Source organism: Lithobates pipiens, unplaced genomic scaffold (assembly GCF_037356315.1).
Source record: "Lithobates pipiens isolate NorthernLeopardFrog02 unplaced genomic scaffold, aLitPip1_a1.2 Scaffold_19, whole genome shotgun sequence".
NCBI lineage: Eukaryota > Metazoa > Chordata > Amphibia > Anura > Ranidae > Lithobates > Lithobates pipiens.
Window position 1 is genome coordinate 174,649,734 of NW_027507764.1, and position 19,450 is coordinate 174,669,183.

Consider the following 19,450-nt stretch of genomic DNA (forward strand, 5'->3'; position numbering starts at 1 on the left):
CGCTATAACTTTTGCGCAAACCAAAAAATATACGCTTATTGACATTTTTTTTACTAAAGACATGTGGCTGAATAAATTTTGCCCTCAATGTATGACTAAAATTTAGTTTATTCGATTTTTCTTATAACAAAAAGAAGAAAATATCTTTTTTTTTTTCAAAATTTTCGCTCTTTTTCCATTTATATCGCAAAAAAAAAAAATCGCAGAGGCAATCAAATACCATCAAAAGAAAGCTCTATTTGTGGGAAGAAAAGGACGCAAATTTCGTTTGGGTGCAATATTGCATGACCGCGCAATTACCAGTTAAAGCAGCGCAGTGCGAAATTGCAAAAAGACCTCTGGTCCTTAAGGTATTTATTGGTCCGGAGCTGAAGTGGTTAAATGAACGGTGTGCATATGTGAAAGGCGCCTAAATGCATCTAAAAGTGTATAAAACATTTAGGCGTGTTTAGGACTGCAGCATTTATTAATTTCAATGTCCAGAATTAAAATTCAGAACAATAAAATTAATAATCTCCCAATTACCAAACGCTACTCAAGAATACGTAGACCCAAGATTTCATATTCCTGAAATGGGCTTGCTGTACCATGTACTTGTATGAAAAAGCATCTTGCTTCCTTTGTGTGAAATCCCTGTTGTTCCTGCTATTCCCCTCCTAGTTTACTATTAAAAAGTGACCACAATAAGCAGGGGAGCGCAGCATGGTCAGTTTTCTAGCTATGTTGGGAACTGGCCTGCTCTCCTCCAATAACTAGACTTGTCCTGACATGCCCTCCCCGCACAGCCATTTACTGGGCAGTTCAATTTACTGCTGTTTCTCCTCCTCCCAGCTCTTATGCAGCTGAGAACAGAGGGAATATGATCACTTATAAAAAAAGGTATTTATAATGTTATTACACAAATCTTTTGCCTTTATCATTTCTGTTTTCAACTGAATGGGTTGTTTTACAAGGTGATCCTTTACAATCACTCTAAACTGGCATAAACTGGTTCGAAGAAAAAATGCAGCTTAGGTGAGTTTTTAACGCTGAGTTTCTCCTGTAAGGAAAAACCGCGTTTACAACAAACCAGTGTGCCTAAAACCTAGAAAAAATCAAAAAAACAAAACATGATTATCCAGCCCTGATATTTTGTTCATAATCGGTGGTAAAATAAGAAATTATTTCTATAAACCTATAAACAATGATATTTTTCTAATAAGAAAAAAAAAAGGAATCAACTTGGTACATTTAGCATGCCCACTAATGGTTCAAATCCTGGCTGGTTCCTGGTGAGTCGTCCAAGATTCGAACTGTGTATGGCTGGCCTAAGCTACAAAAAAAATTAAAAGTCAAATGTTTATCAACCTGTTGACATTAGACGTTTCATTAACCACTTGCTTACTGGGCACTTAAACCCCCCTCAGTCCCAGACCAATTTTCAGCTTTCAGCGCTGATGCACTTTGAATGACAATTGCGCGGCCATACAACACTGTACCCAAATGAATTTTTTATCATTTTTTTCCCACAAATAGAGCTTTCTTTTGGTGGTATTTAGTTACAGCTCGGAGTTTTATTTTTTGCTAAACAAACAAAAAAAGATGCAAAAAAAAAAAAAAAAAAATCATGTTTTAATAGTTTGTTATAAAATTTTGCAAACGGGTCATTTTTCTCCTTCATTGAAGTGCGCTGATTAGGCGGCACTGATAGGCTGCATTGGTGGGCACTGATGGGCTGCATTGGTGGGCACTGATGGGCTGCATTGGTGGGCACTGATAGGCTGCACTGGTGGGCACTGATAGGCATAGTTAAGGCGGCACTAATAGGCACAGATAAGGCGGCACTGATGGGCAAAGATGGGCACAGATAAGATGGCACGGATGGGTGGCACGGATAAGTGGCACGGATGGGTGGCACGGATGGGCACTGATAGGTACCACAGATAGATGGGACTGATGGGCACTGATAGGTGGCACTGATAGGTGGCTCTGATAGGTGGCACTGCTGGGCACTGATGGGCGGCACTTCTGGGCACTGATGGGCGGCACTGCTGGGCACTGATGGGCGGCACTGGGGTGCAGCACCTGAGGCAGATTTTGGGTGGCACTGTGGGTGGCACTGCTGGGTGGCACTGTGGGTGGCACTGTGGGCACTGCTGGGTGGCACTGTGGGCACTGCTGGGTGGCACTGTGGGCACTATGGGCACTGCTGGGTGGCACTGACAGGGGGGCACTTACTTTATTTCAGGATGGCACTGCGGGTGGCAGGTGGGCACTGGCAGGGGGCAGGTGTCCTTTTAAATTGCTGGCCGTGATCGGGACTGATGTCCCGAACACGGCCGCCGGCGATCGGCTTTTTTTTTTTCTCCTCGCGCTGTCAGCGCGAGGAGGAATACTAGCCGATTACCGGCTCCGTTTTATCACATGATCAGCTGTCATTGGCTGACAGCTGATCACGTGATAAGGGGTCGGGATCGACCCCTTACACGGATCGGTGATCAGGCGAGTCTCACGGACTCGCCGATCACAGAGCGCGCCGCGCGCGCCCCTCAGGGGGCGCGCAGGCCGCTCGTAACCGGGACTACGTCAATAGACGTAGTCCCGAAAATGTGGGTCCGCGCTATTGCCGTCATTTTGCAATAGCGCGGATCCCAAGTGGTTAACCGATGTACAGAGCCTTCAAGAAGTATTCATACCCCTTGAAATTTTCCACATTTTGTCATGTTATGTTACAACCAAAAACTTTTATTTTATTGGGATTTTATGTGATAGACCAACACAAAGTGGCACATAATTGTGAAGTGGAAGGAAAATGATTAATGGTTTTGAATTTTTTTTTGCAAATAAATACAGTGATACCTCAGATTGCGAATATTTTGCAATACGAGCTATTATTTTATTTTAAATCCTGACATGATTTGCGAGCGTTGTCTCGCAAGGCGAGCAGAATTCTAGCCAGAGGTGCAGGGGTGACGTTGACACTCGGGCCGCTCGGAAACACTTGAAAACACTCAGTTCCTGAGTGTCTCCAAGCCTCTCCGACTGTTCCCGAGTGCATCCTAGCGGTCTCCCACCTCTGGCCACATGCGGTACTGCATACAATAGCAGTGACTGTGGAACGGAATATCTGAGTTTCCATTAGTTCCTATGGGGAAACTCACTTTTGATATGAGTGCTTTGGATTACAAGCGTTCTTTTGGAACAAAAGGTGGTTCAATACTTTGTAGAACCACCTTTCACTGCAATTTCAGCTGCAAGTCTTTTTGGGGATGTCTCTACCAGCTTTGAATATCTAGAGAGTGAAATTTTTTTTCTTCTTCTTCATTCTTCTTTTCAAAATGGCTCAAGCTCTATCAGATTGGATGGAGAGCGTCTGTGAACAGCAATTTTCAAGTCATAGATTCTCAATTGGATTTGGGTCTGGACTTTGACTGGGCCACTCTAACACATGAATATGCTTTGATCTAAACCATTCCATTGTAGCTCTGGCTGTTTGTTTTTAGGGTCGTTATCATGCTGGAAAGTGAACCTCCGTCCCAGTCTCAAGTCTTTTGCAGACTCTAACAGGTTTTCTTCTAAGATTGCCCTGTATTTAGCTCCATCCATCTCTCCGTCAACTATGGCCAGCTTCCCCGTCTCTGCCCTGTCCCTGCTGAAGAAAAGCATCCCCATAATATGATGCTGCCACCACCATGTTTCACGGTGGGGATGGTGTGTTCAGGGTGATATGCAGGATTAGTTTTCTGTCACACATAACAATGTTTCTTTTAGGCCAAAAAGTTTAATTTTGGTCTCGTCTGACCAGAGCACCTTCTTCCACATGTTTGCTGTGTTCCCCACATGGCTTCTCGCAAACTGAAAACGGGACTTCTTATGGCTTTCTTTCAACAATGGTTTTCTTTTTGCCAATTTTCCATAAAAGCCAGATTTGTGGAGTGCATGACTAATAGTTGTCCTGTGGGCAGGTTCTCCCACCTGAGGTGTGGATCTCTGCAGCTCCTCCAGAGTTACCATGGGCCTCTTGGCTGCTTCTCCGATTAATTCTCTCCTTGCCCAGCCTGTCAGTTTAGGTGGATGACCATGTCTTGGTAGGTTTGCCATATGCTTTCCATTTTCGGATGAGGGATTGAACAGTGCTCCGTGAGATGTTCACAGCCTGGGATATATATTTTTTATAACCTAACCCTGCTTTAAACTTCTCCACAACTTTATACCCGACCTGTCTGGTGTGTTCCTTGGCCTTCATGATGCTGTCTGTTCATTAAGGTTCTCTAATAAACCTCTGAGGGCTTCACAAAACAGCTGTATTTATACTGAGATTAAATTACACACAAGTGTGGGGGCGTGGCCTGGCTGGCGATGGAGTGAGATGCGTGTGAGCTGAGCTCCGTACCTTTCACCATCCTTCACGACTATCCTGTGAGCCCGCAAGCCATCCTGTGTAGCCATACCGTACCAGTCAGTCTCCGGAGTGTGCGCGGACATGTCCCCGCCGAAAAGAAGCGTGGCAGCGGCCGCGGCGCTCGACAAATATCGGAGGCAGGTCCGGGACCACGAGGACCAACATGGAGGCCCGGCCGCTCCGCCGGCGGAGCCTGCTGCGACGGAGACGGCGAAGGTGTTAGAGGCAATCTCCTCGTGCCAGTCTGCCCTTACCTGCAAGATCGAGGAAGTCAAGGTGGACATTTCCCTGATCCGCCAGGATCTCTCTAAATTGCGGGACAGGGTTACGGAGATGGAGACCAGGATTGGCCAGGCCGAGGATGTCTTGTTCCCGCTACAGAACGCTCAGGAAGAGATCCAGCGGAGATTACAGCAATTGGCCCAGAAACAGGACGATTTAGAAAACAGAGCCCGTCGGTCCAACTTACGGTTCGTGGGCCTGCCGGAGGGCTCGGAGGGTGCAGACCCGGCTACGTTCCTGGAGAATCTCCTTATTAAGTCCTACGGGAGGGAGGCCTTCTCTGCCTCGTTTGTAGTGGAGAGGGCGCATAGGATGCCGGCGCGCTCACCGCCCGATGGTGCCCCACTGCGTACTTTCATCGCCAAGCTCCTGAACTACCGGGACCGAGACACCATCCTGCGACTCACCCGGGAGCGGGGGAATATCCCCTTCCAAAATGGTCACATCTCGGTCTTCCCAGACTTCTCGGCGGAGGTCCAGAGGCGACGTTCCCGTTTCGTGGAGATTAAGAGACGCCTCCGAGCTCACAATGTGAAGTATGCAATGCTTTTTCCAGCTATGCTTCGTATGGTGGGGGAAAATCGTGCCCACTTTTTTGAAGATCCGGCGGAGGTGGTGGCTTGGCTGGATCAGAGGGATGCGGCCCGTAACCGACCTCCGCGGGACTGAACGCTCCGCGAGCCTGTGAGTACATACTTTCCCTGTGACTTACCTTCTCTGTCCCCTGCCGTCCTGGCTGACGGGGTGTCAAGGACTGGGCCCTGCCGCTACGGAGCTATTAACGGCCTATCTGGACACGGGTGTTCCCCCTGTTTCCCCTTCTTTTGTTTGCCCCTGTTCCGCCCGTGGATGTGAAGAGGACATGTGTGTCTTTTTTTTTTTCTCCCTTCTCCTTAAAATTTTTTCCCCGTGATGCCTCCTCTGCTGCATGGAGGATACTTGTCTGTGAATGACTGTTCCACTACAAGTAGCTGGACTTCTTTTCTGGGTATTGCCACTTTTTTCCCCTCTCCCTACCCTTCCTCTCCTTTTCTGCCCTCCACCTCCTCTTATTATCTCTGCTTCTGCCTTCTCTCTTTTAGCCCCCCTCGGGGCCACGGTTATGTGGTATTGGGTTCCTTACCTGTATAATGTCTGGTAGGCACTTTGTCAATATACAAACATGGAGAGGGGGACTGGGTCGGTGCCGGACTTTTTCTAAGACCCTGGGGACATGGATTTAGTTCTCGCACCTCTAGGACTATAAGGTTTACATTTCTGATGATTGGATTCTATGGGCGCTTCATGGCTGTGGTGCGGCGGGTGCGGCTCAGCTTGTTCTTCAGCCACTGGTTGTTGTGCCAGAGGGCGGTGTGTATGCGTTTTGCTCCATCGCTGGGACTACACCCAGCGGATTTTTCGCCCCCATAGTTTACCGGGGTTGAACCTGGTTGAGTTTTGTTCAGGGATACATGCTCCGGCTTGGTTGGGGGGGCCGAGAGCTGGGAGGGGGGGGTTGGGTTGTTTAAGTTTTAAAGTTGGTTGCAGGTTTTCTTTGTGCTGTGGGGCTTTCACTCTGTGTTTAACTGCAGGAAATGTATATTTACCAGTTCTGTTTCGATTGCTTTTATATTTGCTCTATGACCATACTGTATTGGGGAGAGTCACTGCTTTGGGGATTGTCCGCCTCCCTCCTCTCGAAGCATTTACGAGATATTTCTCGCGGGTGAGTTGAAGTTTTTGTCCTGGAATGTCAGGGGGATGCGTGACAAATTAAAACGCACGGCAGTATTTGACCGCCTTAAATTATACAGGGCTAATGTTATAGTATTGGTGGAAACGCATGTTACCGGACAATTACAGTTGGCGCTGAAACGCCCCTGGATTGGCTGGGCATATCATGCCTCCTATACCCCTTATTCCCGTGGGGTCGCTGTCCTGGTGACTAAGTCTACCCAATTTGAGTTGATTTCTTTGCGGACTGATCCCCAGGGCAGGTACTTATTTATGCATTGTGTGCTTTATGGGGCTCAATACCTAGTGTTGGCGTGTTATGTTCCCCCGCCATATAACTCTACCATTATTAATGAGGGGCTATCTTACATAGCCATGCACCCCACTACCCCTGCCATTTGGCTTGGGGACTTTAACATGGTTCTAGACCGGGAACTGGACAGGATGCGTCTGGCTGGGGGTGATCGTGTCCACGGTGAAACCAGATTGGGTCGTACCCTACGGGAGTTCTCCCTTATCGACCCGTGGCGTCACCGGTACCCAGGGAAGCGGGAGTACTCGTGTTTCTCGGCTGCCCACTCCTCTATGTCCCGCATTGACTACATTTTGATTGCCAGGAGCCTTCTGCCCAGACTGTTGGACGCCGGGTACTGCGCCCGGTCACTTTCGGACCACGCTCCTTGCTGGGCTATATTTGAGATGGCATGTCAGGCGGGTCCGAGGCGATGGAGGCTACACCCCGTTTGGCTGTCGAGGCTGGGCGAATGCGAGGACATAGAGGAGGAATGGCGGTTCTATTTTGACACCAACCGAGACACGGGCAGGATAGATCACGTATGGGAGGCCTTCAAGCTGCATGTCCGCTCCACTCTCTCACGGCGGATAGGCCGGTTGAAGAAAGCTTCCCTGACCCAATTGACACAAGCTACAGAGGCACTGGAGGCGGTTACAGATGACTTCAGTGCTAACCCTACTCAGGCTAAGGCGCAGTCGCTTAGGCATCACACCCGTGCGTTGGAGCACTTACAATACGAACAAGCTAGGCGAAAGCTCTTCTTCACTAGGCAACGTGTATTCGAGCAGGGGGAGCGGGCGGGGCGGCTTCTGGCCTATCTGGCGCACCAGGACTCCAGACCTCCGGTGGTTGTTTCCTTAACTGATCACCGGGGAGTGGTGGTGTCTGATCCGCCGGTGGTGGCGGAGATGTTCCGGGAGTTTTATAAGACGACCTATGCCTCCCAGGTGGCTACTCCGAGATCAGAGACCAGGACCTATCTGGAGGGTATTTCTCTCCCTAGACTGTCACCAACACAGGTTGCGGATATGGATGCCCCCCTAACCAGCGATGAGGTCGCATTGGCGATCTCGTCTCTGGCTTCTGCTAAGGCCCCCGGTATACCCTTAGATTTCTATGCCCAATACTCCACTGTACTGGTTCCGGAACTGTTGAAATTGTACAAGTATATGTTTGATTCAGAAACGATTCCCGAGACGTTACGGCAGGCCACCATAGTTGTATTACCCAAGCCGGGCAAGGACCCCCTCCTTCCTGAGTCTTACCGTCCCATATCTCTACTTCAGACCGATATTAAAGTTCTAGCGAAAATTTTGGCCATCAGACTGAATACGATTATATTGTCCCTTGTGCACCCTGACCAAACAGGCTTCATGCCGGGGAAAAACACGGCTATGAATATTCGGCGTGTATACATGAATGTACAGGCGGGACATGGCTCGGTGGGATCGAGGGCGGTAGTGTCTTTGGACGCTGCCAAGGCCTTCGACTCCATTGAATAGGGTTATCTCTGGGAGTGTCTGGGGCGATTTGGATTTGGCCCCAATTTTATAAAATGGGTTACCTTGCTTTACTTTCGGCCGATGGCTAGGGTCGCGGTAAATGGCTGGGTATTGGATCCCTTCCCCGTGGGGCGGGGCACGCGTCAAGGGTGCCCGCTCTCCCCCCTTTTGTATGCCCTCGCGGCGGAACCCCTGGCGGCCAGGCTCCGACATCATCCGGGGATAGTTGGCCTCCGCAGTGGTACCCTGGTGGAATCCGTGAGTATGTATGCGGATGATACCCTTTTGTTCCTTGAAGACGAGGGTCCTTCGTTGCAGTGTGCGCTGGAGGTGGTGGGGGAGTTCGGCAGACACTCGGGCTTGGCCATAAATTGGTCTAAGTCCCAGGTTTTACCCTTGGATGTGTCGGTGCCAGACCGCTGTGCGGCCTCCCTTCCACTCTCCAGGGTCTCCCTAATTAAGTATCTGGGGATTTATATCACTAGAGAACCGCGGGATTACCTATTACTTAATATCGAACCCCTCTTTTTATTTCTTAAAACACGTACCCAGGCCTGGTCCCGTCTCCCTCTTGGGGTGATGGGCAGGGTTAATTTGACCAAAATGATTTTACTCCCCAAGATTCTTTACGCGCTCTGGCATTCCCCGGTCCTGATCCCTCTCCGCTACTTCAAAACGATTGATAAAATTTTGAATACGTTTATTTGGGGCTCCTCTAGGCACAAGCTGGCATGGACCACGCTTAAGAACCCATCGAACTCGGGAGGGGTGGCCCTCCCGGACTTTCGGAGTTACTATTTGGCGGCACAACTGTCGCATTTCTATCACCTGCACAGATTGGATGGGACAAGATACCAGACGTTGGTGGGTGGCGGAGAGGGCCTACACACTCATACCCCACTGCAGACGCTCTTTCGAGCCGGGAGGGCGGGAGATGTCCAGACCCCTATGCTGTCCTACCATAGGAGGATCTGGAAGTCGGCGTTGGGTGTTGTTGGAGCTGATTTTTACCATTCGCACACCCCCCTGTGGTGCAACACTGATTTGAAGGAATTACTAGCGGTCCCAGGGGCCGCACTATGGGCCGCTAGGGGAGTTATCTTTTCATACCAAGTCATGTCCCCCCTTGGCGTTCGTGATTTTCCTACGTTACAGGTGGAGTTTGACCTACCCCAATCCATGTATTTCCGGTATTTGCAACTACGACACGCACTTAGATCCCAATTTGCTGACGGCCCCCCCAATGTTCAGACCTTGCCTTTGGTTGACCTGCTGCTTGGTGACACCTCGGCTCAGTTGATTTCCACATTCTACAATTTATTGAGGGCAAGGGAGTCGGCTCTGGTCTCGGAGAGGGCCAGGCTTAGATGAGAGGAGGATATGGGTCCACTGGAGGGGACAGACTGGGAGGACTTGCTTGAAAATGTTAAACAGGTATCATTGAAAATTCCAGACCGCCTTACGCAACTATACGTAATTCATAGGTCGTATCTGACCCCTGTCAGGTTGGCGAAATTCCGGCCTGACCATAGTCTGGGGTGCCCCATGTGCTCATGCATCTCTGGAACCTTATACCACCTAATGTGGTTGTGTCCTAAGATTCAATCCTATTGGATACACATAATTAATTTTCTGCATGACCACATGGGGTCGCCCTTACAACTTGACCCGAAAGTATGTATACTGGGAATGTTCCCAGACGTAGCTATGGATACGTACCTTACTACGTTCCTACAGTCTACACTATTTACCGCTAGAAAGTTGATAGCGAAACATTGGATGCGACCTGCTCCTCCTCGGGTCCGGGACTGGATTGTAGAGATTAATAATACATTACCGTATATAAAATTGGTGTATAGTCATCGTGGATGCCCTGCCAAATACAATAAGGTGTGGGATAGATGGTTGAATGCAGTTGAGACTTGCGTCAGCTGATGCAGCGACGCATGGTGCTCGTGTCCTGGGAACAGTGGGGGGGGGTGGACGGGAAGCTCCCATGTTTGTACTATTCGGTTGTTTGGGTTATCTCTCCTCACTGCGTTGGGGATGAGCATATGCTGGTTTTAGTTTACTTTACAAAATGTGTGGTTGCACCCACTAATTTTTTTTTTCTGTAACATTTTTACATGATTAATAAACCTGCGTTTGTTTAAAAAAAAAAATTACACACAAGTGTACTCTGTTTATTAATTAGGTGACTTTTGTAGGCAATTAGTTCCACTAGATTTTAGTTAGGGGTATCAGAGTAAATGGGGCTGAATACAAATGCACACCACCCTTTTCAGATATTCATTTGGAAAGCCATTTATCATTTTCCTTCCACTGTACAATTATGTGCCACTTTGTGCTGGTCTATCACATAAAATCTCAATAAAATACATTTACGTTTTTGGTTGAAACATGACAAAATTAGGAAAATTTCAAAGGGTATTAATACTCTTTCAAGGCACTGTAATTGAACAGATGAATGTAAAAAAAAAAAAAAAATCTTAAAAAAAAAAAAAAAAAATTGCAGAAGAAGCACGCAAGAAGTGTCCCCCAAGCCAGACGTGATTTTAGTGATTATTTTTTTGGTGGTGTGACGTACTTTCAGAAATCGTAGAGCTTGGTGGTTTTTGTAGCGTAGCACCAATAATGTCTTGGTACATGTCGGAGGGATTCAGAATTAGAGGCCTTTCACACTACCAGCGTGGAAGCGTCAGCGGTAAACTAGCGGAGCATCACTTTTTGGTCGCTTTTAACCCCCGCTAGCGGCCAAATAAAAGGTTAAAATCAAAGTACATGTGAGAGGGATTCAGAATTAGAGGCCTTTCACACTACCAGCGTGGAAGCGTCAGCGGTAAACTAGTGGAGCAGCGCTTTTTGGGCGCTTTTAACCCCCGCTAGCGGCCAAATAAAAGGTAAAATCGCCCGCAAAGTGCCGCTGCCGAGGTACTTTGCAGGCGCTTCAGCGGCGCTGCCCATTGAAGCGCCTAAAGCGCCTCAAATAAGCTGCTTGCCGGACTTTTTTTGTCGTCCTGCCAGCGCAGCGCCCCCAGTGTGAAAGCATTTGGGCTTTCACACTGGGATCATAGATGAGGCTTTTTCAATAGCTATTTTTAGCGCTAAAGCGCCTAAAAAACGCCTCCAGCGTGAAAGGGGTCTTATTGTAGTTGCAGCAGCCAAAGGGGAAAGCGTATGAATTTTTGTATTTCATTCTTTTTTTTTCTTTTTTTTTATTTGAGCAGCATTCCCCTGCCAGGAGAGAAATTGCCAACCATTTGGCACCATTGATAAAGAAACAGAACAATAGGAGTAGATAGACATAATAAGTTGAAGTGCAAGCTCAACATGCAAAATATCTATAGGGTTATAGACATTATTAGAAGTTCAAGCTCAACATACAAAATATCCATAGGGTCACCATAATGGAAGGAGGCATGCATTTTTTGGGCCATGTAGGCAAAGACGCTTTTGTATGTTCCTCTTTTCATTCCTTCTTTAAAAAATAAAATAAAAAGATGTTTAGAGATTTGACTGCAAAAAGAAAAGTTTTCCTCTATGAAAGACAAATTGTTCACATTGTGCTTGTAAAATTTTAGTTCACAGAACCTTTAATTGTTATGTTGGTTTGTGTTGTTGCAGGAAGCAGCTCAAGCCCTAATTTATGCTGAGATGGCAGGTTCAACCCTGGAGAACATTCAAGACAAGATAAATGAGTACCAGGACCGGGTACAAGCTCTGTACAATGCAGGTAGTCATATGGGGGGCAGGTGCCTTCTATTTTTGTTTTTCAATGTGTCCTGTTCTAGGTAGTATAACAATTGTTATTCAGAATGCAATTCGTACATCCTATTCCTTCCTCTGGCAGCTATTCTTCAATCGTCTACTTTACGTTCTTGTGGCAGCTCTCCTCTCACTGTCCACAATAGCTTTTCTTGCAGGTTATTCCAGACGACTCTCTGCACTACTAATGGGTGGAACATGCTTCCAAAAAAAATCACCCCGTTGGTTTTAGTGTTTAAATTTCCTTTCCCTCGAGTGTAGGGGAGGGCTTGGGAAGTGTCAGTGAACCAGATGCTTCCACTGGCACTGTATAAGCCATCAAAGAAAAATTCAAGCATACTTGTTAAACCTTCCTGACACTCACTAATGACATATCTATAACTATTCGTTTGTGTCTATTTATCTTCAGAATCACTTCTGTGTAAAACCACTCCAAAAAACTTTTTTGGACTTTGTGCTTATTTGTTGTTCTACCTTTTATTAATTGAATGGTTATAGATGTGCCATTTGAGGGCATAGGGGGGTTCAGTAATTCCACTCTAAGTGGACAGGGGCATGACATGAACTGACACGCTGACTGACTGAGCACGCCGCAATCCCTTGGCTCCAGCAAGACCTGGAGCAGTAGCGTGGTGGGCTCCTGACAGAGACATGTCCACACGTTGCCGCACAGCTGCACATCCGCTCGGCGGTGGAAAGAGTCAGGTAAACAGGCTCAGAGCCTACCTCACTGCGCAGTGCAAAGACCCCGGGTATATGGCAAAAAGGACTCTGGTCCAGGAGGGAAAGAAGCACGGCTCCCCTGACCTTAAGGGAGGACCAAGGATAGCCGGATATGATCCCCCCCCACATAGGACCGATGAGCAACTGGCCTAGGGAGGGGTAATCCAACACCTAGTCATGGCCATTCACCCCTAAACCTAAAGCAAAGCCTCACAATCCCAGAGGTGGATCTACTTGGAGAGGGCGGTGGTCCACGCATGGGAGGCGGCTGATTTGAATAGGGATCATGCAGGAGCAGATCTGGGTATTCATGAGGTGGAAGGAACCCCAGGAGGGGTAGCTGAATCTGTGGAAAGTGCGTGTCTGGAAGGAAAAAGTGGTATTTCAGAGCCCAGCAGTGACCGGGGGAGGAATTGTGACTCTGCATGGAAGGTGCAGTATGCTAACTTTTTGAATTGTGACCTTAATATTGAACCAATTATATCTCAACCAGAGTTTATAGTGGATTGGCATTTAAGAGAACATTTAGGAGCACTCCCTACAAAGAAAGATATTCAGTTACATATAATTTCTGTTGAAACATCATGTAAACAGGCTGTGGAGGGGTTAAGGGAGGATATAGGAGCACTGGGACACAGAGTGGAAGAAATGGAGACAGGTCAGGAGGATATTAGACAGGCAGTGGTCGATATTTAAGATATGACAAAAAAATCATGAAGTGTTGAACTCTCTGTTGGATTAGATGAATAATCATGAAAATAGAGACTGTAGGCAGAATATACATATAAGGGGCCTTCCTGAAATAAAACAACATATTGAACTTCTCCCTAAAGTGATCAGTCTTTTCCAATCAATTCTGGAGAAATCTACACCGGATAAGATTGAAAGAGTGCACCGTGCTCTTCTCCCAACCCCCCAAAATACAGAGAGACCAAGAGATGCCATTTGTAAAAATGCACAGATATCCAATAAAAGAAGCTATTATGAAAGCAGTCCATAATAGACCCATGGTTGATTTTGAGGGTGCACAAATGGCTTTGTTCCCAGATCTATTACATAGAACACTTATGCCACGAAGAATGTTTAAACCTCTGTTGGAAGCCTTATGCCCGCGTACACATGACTGGATTAGGTCCAACGGTCTTCCCGACGGACTTTCGGCAGAGTTCCAACGGACTTTCTGAACTTGGCCGCACACAAACCGACTAAGTCCGTTCGAAAGTCCGTTCGTTTTCAACGTGATGATGTAAATGGCACTAAACAAGGAAGTTCAACAGCCAGTAGCCAAAAGCTGCCCTTGCGTCATATTTGGTCCGTCAGACTAGCACACGGTTTTCCCGGTTTTAGTCCCTCAGAATGGAGTCTGTTGGGTATATTTGAAACATGTTCTATTTCTAGGTCCATCAGATTTTTTTTTTAGAAAGACTAGCCCACACACGATCGGATTGTCCGACGGACTGATCCCGTCAGACTTAGTCTGCTGGAAAGTCCGCTCATGTGTATGTGGCATTACAGGCAGTTGATGTCAAATATTGTTGGGGATATCCTTTTAAGGTTATAGCAACACAGAATGGGAAAACCGTAACGCCTCAAACTAAAGATGATCTGCAGCATTTCATAGAAGTGCTAGAGCTACCTAAGGTGGATTTTCCAGACTGGAGATTGAATAATTGTAAATCATCATTACAACAACTAGAACGATGGCAACAGGTGCCTGTTAAAGGCTGTTGGAAAAATCATTTGGACAGATAGGATTATAATTTAGCCCTAGAGGGACATGCCTGAGTAGGGTGTGAGGTTAATGGGAAAGGAGCTAACTGCCTAGAGTAAGAATGGGAAGGAATTTAATATAGATTGTAAAGATATGGAAGGAGAGGGATTTTTTTTTTCTCTCCCCCTCTCCTTTTATCTTTTTTGAATCTCTGATACAAAACATTGAAGTACTGTGAATTAATAATGCTATTGGATTATAAATGGAAGTCCAGGGAGCAAGGTGCTCTTTTCATGTTTTTTAATAATTTCACCCTCAATAGGTTGGTCACGAGACAAGGCAGAAGGGAGGGGGACTCCGGGTGGTACACGCCTACCTGGACTCGTCTTTCTCTTAGGGGGTGTTTCTTACACAGTGGTATACTATGTTATTTGTTGTGGAAGTATTTTGTCGTGGTTTGTGGGGTTGTTTTTTTTTTTTTTTTTTTTTTTTCTCTTTCCCGCTCATTAGATGCAGGGAGAAAACCCAGAGGGTTGGTACAAACAAAGAACGAGTTCAACAGCGCTAGAAGAAATTCATGGAACTATATGTATAGAGATAATGACAGGTAGAATAAAGATTGTATTGTATAATGTGAGAGGGCTTTGTTTATCTGGTAAGAGGGGCCATCTCTGGAACGAACTGCGTCATATGTAGGCAGAGATGGTGTTTCTGCAGGAGACGCACTTCGTGACAGGTCGGCTTCCTGTATGCCTCTTTTTCCATATAATCAATGGTTCCATGCACCATCACCAGTTCCAAGGGCTAGAGGAGTTACAATAGCTATCCATAAATCACGCCCCTTGGTACCTACAGAAATAAGAGTAGACCCTGAGGGTAATTTTCTCTTTGTTAAGGGTAAGATCCAAGGCCGGTGTTACACCTTTGCTACTATATATGTCCCCAATAATCATACTGTTAAATTTCTATCGAAAACTTTCGATATTTTAACCACTTGCCGACCGGCTGCTGTACATTTACGTCAGCACTTTGAAGAGGGATATCTTGGTAACGGCAGCAGCTGCTACCACAACCGAGATATCCATCTTTTCAGGAGCCGGTCATGTTTACGATAATGGTGATCTCTGCAGTGGATTCGCCGCAAGATCACCGTTATCGGTGGTGGAAGAGGTGCTAAGATGGCCCCCACCCGTCTCCATACCATAGCAGGGCAGAAGCGACGTCATAACGTCACTTCTGCCCATAGCTCTTAAAGGCACATTTTTTTCAATGTCATTTTTTTCAAATGACAATTTTTATTTTTATTTTATTTTTTGGACTTTTTGACCCCAGATCTCATATTTAAGAGGACCTGCCATGCTTTTTTTTCTTTTTACATAAAAGTGATCCAGTTTTTTTTTTTTTTTTTTAAACAGTGAAAAAGTGTATACAATTAAGTAAAATAAATAATTGAAAACTTTTTTTTTTTTTAAAGAGATCTGTCCCAACGAGCTCGCGCGCAGAAGCGAACGCATATGTGAGTAGCGCGCGTTGTGAAAAAAAGTATTGCAATGACCACCATTTTATTCTCTAGGGTGTTAGAAAAAAAACATGTTTAGGGGTTCTAAGTAATTTTCTAGCAAAAGAACCTGGTTTAAACATGTAAACACCTAAATTCCAAAACGAGGCTAGTCCTTAAGTGGTTAAGAACGTTTAGGAAAGGTTTTTTGGTTGTGGGAGGGGACTTTAATATTACTTTGGATCCCAGTTTTGATACCTCTTTGGGGAAAACCTTTATGTCCTTTAGAGCTTTAAGGCATATCAAGCAGTCACTTTGCTCTCTGCATTTGGTGGACATTTGGAGGGTGCTGCATGAGCGAAACGGGGATTTTAGTTATTATTCCAAAACACATAACGCATAGTCAAGGATTGATTTGTTGATGGTAGATCAGTATTATATGTGCTCATCAACTATTGTGTCAATCACTATATCAGACCATGCTCCAGTAAGCTTAACGATTTGTTCGACATCTGTTGGTAGTATGGGACGAATATGGCGTTTTGAATGAATCTATTTTGGGCGATATGCAAAATAGGGAATCCCTGTCTTGCACATTAGCATTCTATTTTTGAAATTAATTTTCAATGAATCTGAAGAGGTATCTGATCAAATGGTATGGAAAGCCCATAAGGCAGTTATTAGAGGGGAATTCATTTCCATGGGTACGCCTATTAGAAAAGAGAGACCAAGAAAAATGGTAGAGCTTTTGGAGGAAATGCATAAACTTGAAATTAAACATAAGGCCCATTTAAATCCCGGGTATGTGTAGAGGTTGGAGAAATTGCGGGTCGATCTGAAGCAGTTTCTTGGTCGGAAAGTTCAAAATAAACGTAGGTATTTCGCCCACCGCTTTTATGAACAGGGGAATAATGCCCCGTACACACGATCAGAAATTCTGCCAGCAAAAGTCAGATGTGAGCATTTGGTCAGAAATTCCGACCGTGTGTATGCTCCATCGGACTTTTGCTGGCAGAATTCCAGCCAGCAAAATATTGAGAGCATGTTCTCCATTTTTCAGTCGAAAAAGTTCTGATCGGAAATTCCGATCGTCTGTACAAATTCCGACGCACAAAATTTCTACGCATGCTCAAAGCATTAAACTTAATTTTATTGGCTCGTCGTAGTGTTGTACGTCACCCCGTTCTTGACGGTCGAAAGTTCAGAGAAATTTTGTGTGCCCGTGTGTATGCAAGGCAAGCTTGAGCAGAATTCCATCGCAAAAACCATCCAAGATTTTTCTGCCGGAATTTCTGATCGTGTGTATGGGGTATGAGGGTGGGAAGTTACTGGCCAGACAATTAACCACTTGCTTACTGGGCACTTAAACCCCCCTCAGTCCCAGACCAATTTTCAGCTTTCAGCGCTGATGCACTTTGAATGACAATTGCGCGGGCATACAACACTGTACCCAAATGAAATTTTTATCATTTTTTTCCCACAAATAGAGCTTTCTTTTGGTGGTATTTAGTTACAGCTCGGAGTTTTATTTTTTGCTAAACAAACAAAAAAAGATGCAAAAAAATAAAAAAAATAAATCATGTTTTAATAGTTTGTTATAAAATTTTGCAAACGGGTCATTTTTCTCCTTCATTGAAGTGCGCTGATTAGGCGGCACTGATGGCTGCATTGGTGGGCACTGATGGGCTGCATTGGTGGGCACTGATGGGCTGCATTGGTGGGCACTGATAGGCTGCACTGGTGGGCACTGATAGGCATAGTTAAGGCGGCACTAATAGGCACAGATAAGGCGGCACCGATGGGCACAGATAAGGCGGCACTGATGGGCAAAGATGGGCACAGATAAGATGGCATGGATGGGTGGCACGGATAAGTGGCATGGATGGGTGGCACGGATGGGCACTGATAGGTACCACTGATAGATGGGACTGATGGGCACTGATAGGTGGCACTGATAGGTGGCTCTGATGGGCGGCACTGCTGGGCACTGATGGGCGGCACTGCTGGGCACTGATGGGCGGCACTGGGTCGCAGCACCTTTGAGGCAGATTGTGGGCACTGTGGGTGGCACTGTTGGTGGCACTGCTGGATGGCACTGTGGGTGGCATTGTGGGTGGCACTGTGGGCACTATGGGCACTGATGGGGGCACTGATGGGGGCACAGATGGGGGGCACTTACTTTTATTCAGGATGGCACGGCGGTGGGCAGGTGGGCACTGGCAGGGGGCAGGTGGTCAGCTGTATTGCTGGCCGTGATCGGGACTGATGTCCCGATCACGGCCGCCGGTGATCGGCTTTTTTTTTCTCTCCTCGCGCTGTCAGCGCGAGGAGGAATAATAGCCGATTACCGGCTCCGTTCTATCACATGATCAGCTGTCATTGGCTGACAGCTGATCACGTGATAAGGGGTCGGGATCGACCCCTTGCACGGATCGGTGATCAGGCGAGTCTCACGGACTCGCCGATCACAGGGCGCGCAGGCCGCTCGTATCCGGGACGACGTCAATAGACGTAGTCCCGGAAATGTGGGTCCGCGCTGATGCCGTCATTTGGCAATAGCGCGGATCCCAAGTGGTTAAAGAAACAACAAGACTTGCACCAAGTTCACACTTTTTAAAGGTACACGACAAACAGATAGTGGATTCCCAAGCAATAGCAGCTGAATTCCACAGCTCCTATGGGTCTTTGTATAATATAGATCCAGTTTCTACAGGAGCTGCAAAGGATGGATGTACAGATAGAATTCAGGAATATCTTAAGGCCTCAGATCTGCAGTCCATCCCTTCTGCAGCCCTGGAAGAAATGGAAAGAGCAGAAAGAGCAATCTCTATGGAGGAGCTGGGTGGAGTGATTGCTGCTTTGCCAGTGGGTAAAAGTGCAGGACCAGATGGTTTCAAAAATATGTACTATAAAAAGTTTTCCTTAATTTTACTGGCCCCTCTATGAAGGTACCTTAATTCCATTTCAGTATTAAATCCATTGCCCCCAGATGCATTGCTGGCCCATGTGACGGTTCTCCCAAAACCGCGGAAGGACCCTCCGCTTTGTGCCAGCTATAGACCCATCTCCCTCCTTAACTCTGACAACCAAGGTCCTGGCTAAGATTCTTGCCCTTAGATTACAAGATCATATGATAAAGCTGATTCACCCAGACCAAACAGGATTTCTGAAAGGTAGAGAGGCTAGAGATAACACTATCCGACCCTTGCATGTATTGCACTGGAGGCACAATGGACTGAATCAGACGTGTAGTGGGAGTTTATGCGTGATGGGCATGAGAGAATGGCTGATGGGTTGGGTGATGGCACTAGTGATGGACGAACGTTTCGCCCGGCGGTCGTTTCGCGGCGAATTTCCGACTTTCGCCGTCCGCGGGTTCGAACGCCTTTTTCCGTCGTTCGCCCCGGCGGACTTACGTGTTTAATGTATACAAGAACTTTAACCTTTCGTGACACGTTTATCATGTGTTACAGGACAACCAATTGAGACATGACAGCTCATGGACACTTGGACATTCCCCCTAACCTATAAATACACCCGATCCGGTGGCCATTTTACATTCTTTCTTCTGTCACTGTAG

The 19,450-nt window shown here is 46.6% G+C and overlaps 1 protein-coding gene across 1 annotated transcript in view; it reads left to right on the top strand.

Annotated features, from left to right (window-relative positions):
* CAPN7 (calpain 7) overlaps window positions 1-19,450 on the top strand; it is a 134,415-nt gene that overhangs the window by 22,930 nt on the left and 92,035 nt on the right. Inside the window, exon 2 of the mRNA XM_077491488.1 lies at window positions 11,798-11,906. Coding sequence (XP_077347614.1) covers window positions 11,798-11,906 — 109 coding nt within the window. The remainder of the gene's footprint in view (window positions 1-11,797; window positions 11,907-19,450) is intronic.